General features: G+C 51.9%; 1 protein-coding gene across 9 annotated transcripts in view; it reads right to left on the bottom strand.

Moving 5' to 3' along the window:
* Positions 1-648: 648 nt before the first annotated feature.
* LOC100547960 (protein CEPU-1) overlaps positions 649-11,952 on the bottom strand; it is a 294,126-nt gene continuing 282,822 nt past the window's right edge. For 3 of the 9 annotated variants that reach the window (XM_085209226.1, XM_085209228.1, XM_085209229.1), the window contains 5 exons: positions 6,564-6,719; positions 5,835-5,955; positions 5,231-5,382; positions 3,039-3,071; positions 649-1,504 (listed from right to left, as the gene is read on the bottom strand). In XM_085209226.1, the coding sequence (XP_085065352.1) occupies positions 1,404-1,504; positions 3,039-3,071; positions 5,231-5,382; positions 5,835-5,955; positions 6,564-6,719 (563 nt within the window). In that variant the 3' untranslated portion in view covers positions 649-1,403. The remainder of the gene's footprint in view (positions 1,505-3,038; positions 3,072-5,230; positions 5,383-5,834; positions 5,956-6,563; positions 6,720-11,952) is intronic. The other 6 variants (XM_085209227.1, XM_085209232.1, XM_010723615.3 and 3 more) reach the window with 3 other exon arrangements.

The following is an 11,952-nucleotide window of genomic DNA, read 5'->3' as shown; positions in this document are numbered from 1 at the left end:
CAGCGGCGGGTGCCGATCGCTTCGCCTTCTTTTTATATATATATATATATATATATATATATACACACACACACACGCACACACACACACACACATATACATATATATATATATATATAAATGAAACTGAGCTATATAGATCTATATCTACGTCCATCCCTCGGTTCGCTTTATTCCACCACCAAGGGCCAGGGCTGGGCTGCGCAGCACAGGGTGATGGAGAGGGACCCCATGCAGCACCTGTGTCCCATTGTCCCCAGACACCCGAGGGTGGAAAGGTGATGGGACCTGGGCACGTGCGGAGCGAGAACCTCTCCTCATCTCACGGAGGACCAATACACACCTAACTCCATATACAGCATGCAGTAATGGCAGCGGAAGGACCCTGCTGGGAACTGTGGCTAGAACGCTAACGAAAAAAAAAATTATATATATATATATGTATATTATATATACTGTATATATATATCCCGTAAAAAGATTCAGCGTCTCCCTTCGCCTCGATGCGTGGAGGAACTGTTTGTATGGCCGTGGTCCTGGCCGGGTGAGGGGTCTCAGCACAGGGCTCCTGCTCCTCGCCCAGGGACAAGCCAGCACCATCCTCCTCGGAAACACACTTCTCCTCTCCGCTTGCTCTCTCGTTCCTGGTTTTCATTCTTTCTTTCTTTCTTTTTTTTTTTTTTTTTTTTTTTTTTTTTTTGCATCTTTGTTTTTTAGGAACTAAGAGTTCTAGGCTCGTATCAGAAAATATAATTAATAAAATTAACCCTTATCATTCACGATGTCCGCATGGCGTACGATGAACGTGGCTCGGCACTGCTCTCCTTCCTCCCTTTCCGTTCGTGGCGGTGTGGTGTAACTGTTGAAGATCTATATATCTATACATATATATATATATGTATATGTGGATATATATATATATATTTCGGAACACAAATGGCGGCACAGTCCATGAGAAGACGGGGAAATCTCGGCGAAGAAAAAAACCTGCGCATACGGACGGAGGGGCTCCGGGTGAGCGGGGATGGTGAGGGGACCAGGGCTGTCCCATCCCCACACTGACCCATAGCAGAGAACGACGAAACGGGGCAGAAAAAGGGGCAGGCGAAAAAAATAACCAGAGGAAAGAAAAAGACTCAGTCGCGTTGCGTCTTCAGCAGGAAGCCTTGGATAATTTTTTTTTTTCCCCTCCTTTCCAAATTCCCTTTGAATTATTATTATTATTATTATTATTATTAATTTTTTTTTTTTTTTTTTTTTTTTTTTTGCGTGTTTTTCCTTTCTCCCCCTCCCCCAGAAGGCTTGGCCGGACAACTCTCTCAATTCTTATGATTATTTTCAGAAACAGTGAATACATCTTCTTCCTCTCCTTTCTGCTGTGGTGGTCGTGGCCGCCTCGGGGCTCAGAACTGGCGGGCGAGCTGGGCGAGCGGCAGGGCCAGCAGCCAGGCACAGCTGCCTCGCCGCCACGCACCGCTGTTGCCATCGTGCACTGCACCGGGGCCTGCGGGGGGAGAAACACCCGCATTGTTAGCTGGAGGGAATGGAGGGGGGAGAAAATAACGCTGCTTTGGGCCCCGGTGCTATTACAAACACTGGGGTCACCACCGAGAGCTGCATGGTGCAGCCATTCCCATCCTCGGGTTTGGGACATGAACCCCACCGTGTGTCCTGTGCTGGTTCCCATGTCCCATCCCCAGCCTGTCTTGGTTGCAAAACCACAAAGCAACCTCCTCCAGCTCCTCCAAATGTTCTTTGAACTTGGAGGCAATAGCTTCCACCCAGGAACACCAAAAGTACCGCCAAGGAATTGGACTTAATCCTCCGACCTGGGATATCATATAACACTGTAATTCTAGAACTCTATGACTCCATGATGACTCTATGATTCTATAAAAACTACCCAGGAGATGGATGATGAGGCACTGGCAGAGGATGCCTAGAGAAGCAGTGGGTGCCTCATGCTTTGAGGTGCCCAAGGCCACGGATGGGGCCCTGGGCAGTCTGAGCTGGTAGGAGGCAACCAGCCCATGGTGGAGGTTGGTCCCTTCCAACCCAAACCATTCAATGATTCCATGTGCAGCACTGCACCCAGCTCCTGGTGGCACCCAGCCTCCCCAGAGCTACCTTGTGACCCTCTGCAGGAAGGATGAAGTGGGTTGTAACAACAGAGACCCCCATGCTTAGGCAGACAGGTGAGGATCTCAAAATATGCCACGGAGAAGGGCTCCCAAGTTGGTGTTTTTTGGCAGAAACACCTCAAACTGAACTGCCCAACTGGGACCATGTGGGAGGATCAGATCAGTTCTCACTTTTGTAATCCCGAGAGATGTCCCCTCACTCAGGGCACTGAGGACCACTCTCCATTAGGTCTCCCTTTTGCAGCATCCTCTAGCACCCCTACAGACACCACTACCCACAAAGCCCCAAATCACTAACAAGCTGGGCACTGGGCGGCTCTGGAGTCAAGAGCAGCTCCGTGCTGCCTCCAACTCTTCCCAATATCTTGAGGTCATCCCAATACCAGCCACTAAGTGCACTATGAATGGAGCCACGTGGCTGCAGAGCCCCAGATCAGGATGGCAGTGGTCCCCAGGGCAAGCGATCGATCGATCGGTAAGAGCAGCAACGCAAGGAAGAGCACCCCTACCACATCCCGAGGAAAAAAAAGGCACTAAAGCAACACTAAAAGCATCCTAGAGGAAGAAGGACTGGCTGCAGCACCACTGGCCAACAGGACCACCAAGCCATCCCTGCCTGTATCTTGGAGACGGGGGGAAGAGAGCAGTGGAGGGGACAGTGGGGACGTAGCATGCAGAGATGGGAGGTGGGCATGTTAAAGACCCAAACAGAAATGCAGCTAAACACATGTGGCTACAGTTAAGCAGCAATGGGGAAGCCACAAGCAGCCCCAAAGTTATCACTGCAAGAGCTGGAGCAATGGGGTTTAGGGGAGCTGCTCCCTGAATATTGCTGGAGGGACCCACGGGAACACGGAGCGGGGGGATTGCTGGCATTGCAGGCTCATCATTACTGACCTTTCCAGGGTGTCAGAGCGGTTGTTGTCTCTTCTAAAAATCAAAGAACAAGTCAAGGTTAAGGCACAGAGGCAATGGCAGGCTCAAGGTGCTTTGCTCAGCCTGCTCTTGGCATGGGAAAATGCATGGTCATGATCGTTATAGGGCCTCTGTCCTCCATCCATGTGGAGCTTCCTGGGTGGCTTTAATGCAAACTCTCTGGGAATCCACATGGACTGCACGAAAAGGGAGCAGTAGAGAGCTCTTTTTCTTTTTTTTTTTTTTTTTTTTTTCCTGACTCAAGAAAATTATTTGATTCCAGAGCACTTCATCACATTAAAGACAGCATCAAATGAGCCGCTGAATTAGGTGGAAGGCCTGTAATAAGAATTGCTACGTGTTAGATAAAGCACCAGTTGACCTCCCTGAAAAAACAGATTAAGGAAAGGATTACAAGATGTATTCTACACTATCCTCAGTCGCAAGGCACTGGAAACGTCAATGTGCTGACGTGGATTAAAGCTCCATTTGGGGGAGGAGAACCCTGAATAGTTCACTCAGCCTCAAGGAAGAGGGGACGCACACAAAACTGTCCCCCAAAACCACACAGATTGGGTATTTCTCCTGCAACAGGTAGCACAGCACATCACTGGGAACTGTAAGGGGATTTGGCTCCCAGCAGGGCTGCACACAAGGTGATGGGGCCACGCTCCCATTATGGCATGAGCCATTCCAAGTGTCTTTAATGGAGGAAAATCCAGTAACTGGCAGCTCTCATTAAACAACCAGCAGAGAGAGTCCTTCTTAACTTGGAGGCTTCTTGTCCAGCCTGCACTGTGCAACCCTTGAATGGGGTCCCAGGATATGTGAGATTTTCATCCCATAAGACAATACAGAGATTACAATCACACAGATGGCCCAGGCCATGTGGGACACTCGGTCCCAAGGGCAGGACAGCATGGACAGAGCCATGTGGCCCTGAGGTGTCCTGTCCCTCTCCCTGAAAAATGGGGTCATTGGTGACCAAAATTATCAGAAAGCCCGATGGGGAAGAAGCTGAGATCATTTCTAAGCAACCCTAATGAAGGCTTAACAGCCAGGTAACAACTAATGTCTGTCACTTACAGCACCGACTTTTTCCTCCAGAAGTGACTGTGATGCTCATTAACACCCAAGGTTGGAGCTACCTGGGGGCTGTGGGCACAGCCCTGAGCACAGTGAGGGAAAGAGATCTGTGGGGAAACCCAGTGCAACAGCTGGTACCCACAGAAGATGAGGATGCAAGCAGCACGCAGGTGCTCATTGAGCCCAACATGTGTAAAGGAGCAGACATGTGATGGGCAGTGCCTTCTGCACAGATACATGGGGGGACAGCAGGAAAGAGAGACCACATTTCCAGAGATGTCTTCCCAGCCACTCTGCTGGCACAAGGTGCTAATTGCTATCTTGTTTTCCTTTTCTTAATCACTGCACGCCTACAACCACTGCACACCTACAAGAGCAGTGTCCTGCTCTACCATAACCCTGCCTTTCCTGCAGAAGAGGGGTTTCTTGTAACCTCTCCAGGCATAATTAAATAATTCACACATGCTAGGAAAGGGTTTGCAATGCCAGGAGCAAGTTGGTGCTTTCCATTAAACCCTCTTAGCAGTGATTAATTCCATCCTGTGGTTTGTTTAACAAGGGCTGCTATTAATGTCATCCATGGACACTGCTACCCATGGGCAGGAATGCCACACCGTGCCTCCCCTGGGCTTCCCCCTCGGTGTCCCCAGCACAAGGTGATGTAGAAGAGGTGGACAACGATGCACTTTGCACATAATTGTTGCAAATCCAAAGTGAGCCCAGAACTGAGTGAGGGCGGGTCATAATGAGGAATGATGCTGGGAGAGGATGGATCTCCAAAGCCCTGCTTCTCCTTGGCATCTGCCAGAGCAAGCCAATGGAAACCTGCAGCTAGACCCTTGCCTTGCACTGATGCCCAAACACAGCAACAGTGCCCAACACCTCTAAGCAGTGCCTCTACGCAGTCAGGAGGGTGGTTTGGAGGTTTTGATGCTTCCCCTGTGCTCACACACGCTCTGGGTTAGAAAGGATGAGTAGAAACATGCATCACTCCAGAAGCCCCAGCTTTCCACTGCAGGTCTCGCACACTGGTGGTCACTCCGTTAAGCTGTGCCCAGTCCCCACCCCAGTCCCTCAGTGCTGCTCACCATAAAGGATCATGCTGGCGTTGGTGTTTCCTAGCTGGTTGGAGGCCACGCAGGTGTAGTTGCCGTAGTCCTGCTCAGAGACGTTGAAGAAAGTCAGTCGGGAGAAGAAGGCTTTGTTTTCCACTTTCAGCCCTTTCTGTCCTTCAGCCAGCCTGGGAAGAGAGCAGAAGGAGTGATGGAGATGGCACCAAGAAAGAAGCACCCCCCTACGATTTAGGATGAGAAGTACTGCCCTTAAGTTGCATCAGGAGAGGTTCAGGGTGGATATTAGGAACTATTTCTTCTCTGACAGAGTGATGCTGCACTGCCCACCTGCCTGGGGGTGGGGGGGGTCACCATCCCTAGGGGTGTTCCAGAGCAGTGGGGATGTGGCACTGAGGGACGTGGGCAGTGGGCACAGTGGGATGGGGTTCGACTGGTGATCTCAAGAGGTCTTTTTCAACCTGAATGATTCTACGAATCCCAACCTATAGGTGTTGGAAGGCCCTGGATCTACGTCGACTTCGCTCTGCGGGTTTTTGGGGATGACAGCAAAGCATGGGGGGGGAAAGGGGGAAGGGTCAGTGTGTGGCTCCCACCCCCATGGGGCATCCCGGGCTCTTACCGCTTGTCGTCTTTGTACCACTGGAAGTCAGCGGAGGGGACGGCAGAGGCTTCACACATCAGGATGCCCTTCTGCCCCACCGGCACACCGGTGCTCTTCGCATCCGAGATGTACGGCGGGTCTGTGGGGAGGACGGAGCTGGGGGTTGGTGCCTCCCACCTCTCTCTCCTTTTCTTCCCCATCTCATGGAAGGAGAAAAATCATCTCCAAGCTTATGCCCAGCTCCTGCAACTCTTGTTCTGCTGTCCAAAAGGGTTGGGCAGATGGGGGACCCAAACCACATCCCTGCATCCTCCAAGGACCAGCGCTCCCTGGTTCTCCCTGATGCCCAAAAGCTCCAGGGGTGACCAGAATGGAGTCTGGGGAGGTTGGAGGGTCTTCACTTCTGTTTATGAGCACAAACAGTGCTGCTTTCTTCCTCTCTCTCCTTTTTTTTTCAAAAAGAAGAAATGCCTATTTACTGCTCACTTCCCTCCTCTCCCCTGAGGTTATCAGCACAGCATCTCACCACAGGCGGAAAACTCACGTTGATGGAGACAGCTGAGGAAGAGGTGGAAAAAAATGGAGCTTGAAAAAAACACAAAGGAGAATAAAAGGGCAGAGCACCACCTGCTTGGAAACTTGCTGCTGCCAGGCTGGGCGATGAGACCAAAGGCAGGTGAATGATGCATCCCCCTCGGGGTGGGACAAAGTGACCCTGGGCTGTCCCTGCTCCCCACGGCTACTCACAGTTGACGGTGACTTTGACTCGCTGGACGACAGGCGCAGCCACGTCGTTGGAGGCACTGCACTCGTACTCGCCCGACTGCTCCCGTGTGATGCCTGTGATCTCCAGGTACTCGTCCTCACTGATGAAGCCCACGGCTGTTGGGTGGAGGGAGCGGGCTGTGAGCGAGGGGGGCACGGTGAGCCCATGCCCAACCTGTGGTCACCAGCTGGACCATGCTGTCACCATGGGTTACCATGCTGTCCCATCCATCTACTACAAGAAACCCCTGCTAGACAGGTGCCAGATGCACTGGTCCCAGCCCCACTGACAGCATCACTTGCTGCATATTAATGTCCCCAGTGTGTGCAGGATGGGCAGGGGGTTTTCATCCCATCCCACCTTCCTGCCCCGAGGTGCTGCTGGACTCTCCCTGAAGCCTCTCTCTGATCTTTCAGCTTCACTGAATCGCAGCCAGCTTACTCCTACACCATCAGTACCAACACTGCCCTTCAGTTGAAGGGCTCTATCCCTCTCCCCGTGCCACTCAATGCTCAAAACCATCCAGCTCCTCCAGCGTGGAGACCTTACAGCAGACACCGAGTTACACAAAGAACCACAGCAATTAGGATGCTCCAGAGAAGCACCTTTCACCCAGGAACCACCAGCCCCAGATGGGGAAGTGGCATCTTCCTCTCTTCCCTGACACTTCCCCATTGCCTTTCTCAGCTCTCCTGCAGCTCAGACACGATAATTACAGCACGAAGCATCTCCACGACCAGTGTCACACTTAATATTCCTATAAATTTTAAACGGTAGTCCTTGGTACATATGTGTGGCAATTGGTATCATATTTTAATTAAGCTTGCCCTACACCATCTGAAATTAATAATAGCTCGAATTACCAGTGTAATTTATAAATTAACACTGCTGCAGCATTAGGAAATAAATTAGCTCTGGACAGCTGTTTCCAGGAGTGAGTGCCAATGGCAGCGAGGCCGAGCACAGGTCCCTGCTCCCAGGGGATGCGGTGATGCGACCAGCACAGCCCTCGCTTCCCACCCGGTGTGCACTGCTGTGACCCAAAATGCTGTGGCTTGACATGCTTGGGCAACCAACCGGGCACATCTTGCTCTTAACACGTGCATGCAAACTGTACAGCGAATGTTGCCTGCGTCCCACAGCACGATACCTTTAGAGCAGCTCTTCCCACTGGTCCAAAATAGTGAGCGCAGTCACACACTGCCCATATGGACTACTTTGAATGCAGCTGCTTTGAGCTGCATAAGTGCAGATCTGCGAATAGGGCTCGAGCCTGATGTGTTTTCTTGAATGCCACCACACAGTGCCACATCCTGCAGCGAGCACTCCGGGTACCCACTGAGATGCTGATGCCCAAGCTGCAGTTGCAGCGTCACCGGCACAAACCCACAGTCCTGCGCTGTGCCCACCCCCCATCCACGGACCCCATCCAGGGGTGAGGTGAGTCCTCCCATGCACACAGCCGTGATGGATGGCTGCCATCCACCTGCAGCATCCTCAGCCCCGCGTCCGAGCTCCCAGCGGAGCGGCTGGCAGTGAAAACCGCTGAGCTCATCAGCACTTAGCGCAGCAGAAGGGCGAGATATGAAGGCGTTACCCCAAAATCGATACCCTTTGGAGACACAAAAATTACAGTTTTATATCCAGCAGCAGTTTGCGCAGCAAAAAGGAGAGAGAGGGAAGGAAACAAGCTGCCTGTTCCGGCTGACCTAGAATCAGCTCTCAGTAGCACAGCGCTGCCTGCCGATGGAATTACGACACAGCTGCAGCCCTCGGATGCTCTGCGTGCAGATCTGACTCCGGTTTGTGCAAAGACCCCAATAAAGCTCTGCTTCTGAACTCGGCAAAGGCCCTTCCCCAAATCATCACTTGCCAGCACTGCATTGCTGAGGTTTGATCCTGGAGCAAGGCAGCGAGGGCGCGTTTCATTACCCAGCAAAGGACTTTGTGAAGTGACGGCCAGGGTCAGCCTGCCACCTGGAAAAGCTGGGGAAGGGAGAGATGAAGGCTCCCAGCCTTTGTGTCGGAGTAGTGCAGGAGTCTGACATCAGTCAGTGCCTGGTAATCGGCTTCTGGAGGGACAAAATGCAAAGGTTTGGGGTCTGGCTTTGTGCCATCAGCCCTGACATGCAGAGCCTGCTAAGGTACCACCATGCAATGCTATTGCTGAGATAACGATGATGACGCTAAGATGAAGACCACTGCTGCTAGGTGGAATGGATCCAGCCTTGTTAGTGCAGCGATCCCACACCAAGGTCCATGGGAGAGGAGGGTCCCCTGCACACAGTACTTCCCCCCTTTCTCCCTTACCTGCTCTACTTTCAACATACATGCAGAGGCCAGCTCAGGTGGCTACGTTCACACAGGCACTGAAGTGGTCTGGACACGAGATGCCCTCTTGTACTTTTGCAGCAATGACAGAGCTGATTTCTGCCAGTCTGTACCCGGATGGAGGCACCTGCTGAGCCGTGCCCCATCTCCTTTCACTGCCTTTCTGCCAGAGCGCTTAACAAACAGGGTGCTCTCCACTTCTTGGGTTTTATATTGAGAGCTGCTTCTGATGGGGAAGTGGCAGTAAATAAAGAGTGAAGCCATGCTGCTTGTTATGTGCTGCTCCAGCTGAGAGCACTGGAAATGAATGGGCTCAAAAATCAGCGTGGTATGCGAGGAAACAACAGCTCTGGCTCACATCCCCTCCTGCACAAAGGACCTGGCAGGAAAATCAGCTCCGTGCATGCACTGCTGCCCCATGGTTGTTGGGGTCCTCAGTGGCTGGTGATGCTGCTTTGGGGAAGCTGAGCTCCTGAGGCTTAGGATCAGGGCACCACCAGCCCAGCCCAGATTCTGGATGGGAGTCATCCTCTGACTGGTCTCACGTATATCAGACTTCTTAGGGCTACTCTGTGGGTCTCCAATGGTGCGGACTCCTCCTGCCTCTGAAACTCCTTGGAGCTCAGCAGCCCCAAGCCAGCAGAAGCCCTGCAATGCCCAGAGTGACTTTGGGAACTTCTCAGGGCTGCCTCTGCTCGAGCACAATTAGCTGCTGAAATATTGCAGGAATTAATGGCACCGTGCTCTCATCTCCTCAGGAGCTACAAAACCGGCACAGCCAGCACCCATTATTATTACTATTAATAATAATACAACCCAGGCCAGAAATGGAACAGCCATTGACTGTTCAAAGGCACAGCACCCTCCCTCAAAGGCAGAGGGTGATGACCTAACCTGGTGCAAACGGGGGCACGGGGAGCAGCACCAGCAGGGCCAAGGGGCACCGCAAAGCAGAGCAGAGCTTGGCCAAGCAGTGCTGGGACAGAGGTGCTGGCTGGACCACGGAGGTGAAATCCAGCTCCAAGAGACATCCAAGCAGTGCCTGGGGTCCTGCACAGAGTGGATGAGATGACGTGTGGGGAGATCGGGGGCCTCGTCTTTTCCTTCCTTGCCTTCCTCCTTCTCTTGCTTCCCCTTTGCTAGGCCTGACTGGGCTCCCCTCTGCCTCCTCCTACCTGTTAGTTTCCACTGAGCCTCTGACAAGATAATAACTCACCAGAAAGCAAACACATGTTCCCAAATTAATTACGCGCCACCGTCCCCCAGCTCACAGCGTTGGGGTCTCTGGGCCACGTCACTTCCAGTTACCCTGGCTGAGCACTGCTGCAATGCCAGCATCAGAGCGAGGCAATGCCAGCCCTGCAGCAAGCAGAGCTGCTCTCCTATTTCTGTGCACCTCTTTGCTCCCGTGCATCACGCCAGCTCCTTGCCTTTCTCCCTGCACTAATCAGGGCAGAGCACACGACACCCAGCAAGCTCCCAACGCTGCGATGTGCCCACACCACGTCCATGCACCTTGCTCTGCAGAGCTGCCATATTCCCACCTCCGTGGATCTCAGCAATGGCCCCACTATGGGTTTGGTCTCCCCATGGTTGCCCAGATTCCCAGTGCCGCTCCTGAGTCATGGCCATGCACCGATCGGGCTAGCCTGAGAATGGGAATATTTTATGGAGATAATTTTATTAAAATGTTTACAACAATGCAGATATTGACATCTAGCTTCAATCAATAGCACAATTTATTGTCCTTCAAGGTGAACATTAAGCCAAGCTGCCCATTAGTCAATATTTACCTCCAAGGTCTATAAATCTTTATACTGGCTTCAGCAGATGTTGACAGTGGCCGATTCCAGATAAGTAAAAGTAAGAGTGTGAAACATTGCTCCTTTTGGAGGTGAAATAGTAACTAGTTAATTACAGCCCCTACAGCAATTCTGAGCTATCAATTTATGGCTACTTCTGGCAATAAAAATTAACATCGCGCAGACTCCCGGCTCAGAGTGACGCTCTTAAAACCAAGAGCCATCTATTTCACATGTCACACTGACACGGCGGTGATGGCCTTCTTATAACAGTTTATAGTAAATAAATAAAATATACAAAGGTAATAAGAGGGAATTGCCAGCATCCGAGAGCTGATTCCCCCCTTCTCCTCTGGTGTATGGAAACACGGTGCGGGTGAGTTAGCAGCAAAGCAATGCTCCTCTGTGCAGGGAAGGAGGGGGAGGAAGAGGAAGGAAGCCCCTAAATACCACCATGCCCCAAACCTGATTGCAGAGTGACCCAGCTCTGTGCACCTGGGTGAAGAAGAACGAAAGCTGAACCCATCCCATGCCCTTGGCCAAAGGTTGGGGAGGCTCCTGCTGCCCCTCTTATTGTTCAGCATCTCCCTACTACTACTGACTGCTCATTTAGCACATCACAAACCAAGTTCAGGCACTGCAAGATGTTCCCTTGTTCTTTTGGCCGATGGCACCGTGACAGCAGCATCACCTCCACTCACCCCAAGCTCTGACTCCCCATGCTCCAATGGAGGAAGACGTGGGGTAATTAACCTGCTGGAAACCATCCAAAGCAATCATTAAAAGATGATTTCTTCAAGATTACCCTATCGACCCAGGAGAGCACAACTCTGTCCTTCCTTCCAAGCACACTGCAACCCAATGCCTCGGGCTGCATCTGCAGCCCCTTGGAGGGGTGACCCTGTTACAAAGCTTGGGGTGGGAACAACCACAACCATCACCCCGCTCTTCTTCACCCCTCACAAGCTTTTTCAAGTTTCCTGACAACAAGGAAAGAACTATCTCACCCCACACTGTGGTTATTTGTGTTAATTAGCAGGATTCCAAGGGCTGCTGGTGCACAAAGCCACCGGGCACGCTGCTCCCACATCATCTCTGCGGGCTGCAAAGGATAGGGATGTCCTGCAACAACTCAGATTGCCATTAAACAGACGCACACACCACATCTCCCTGCTCCCTGCAGAACCCCTCGGGTGTCACTGCATCCCCATGCCATGCAGCAGCCCATCCCGCTCGC

The sequence above is a fragment of the Meleagris gallopavo genome, chromosome 26 (assembly GCF_905368555.1).
Source record: "Meleagris gallopavo chromosome 26, MGAL_WU_HG_1.1, whole genome shotgun sequence".
Classification (NCBI taxonomy): domain Eukaryota; kingdom Metazoa; phylum Chordata; class Aves; order Galliformes; family Phasianidae; genus Meleagris; species Meleagris gallopavo.
Note: the sequence above shows the minus strand (reverse complement) of the source record. Positions and strands in the feature narration are given on the sequence as shown.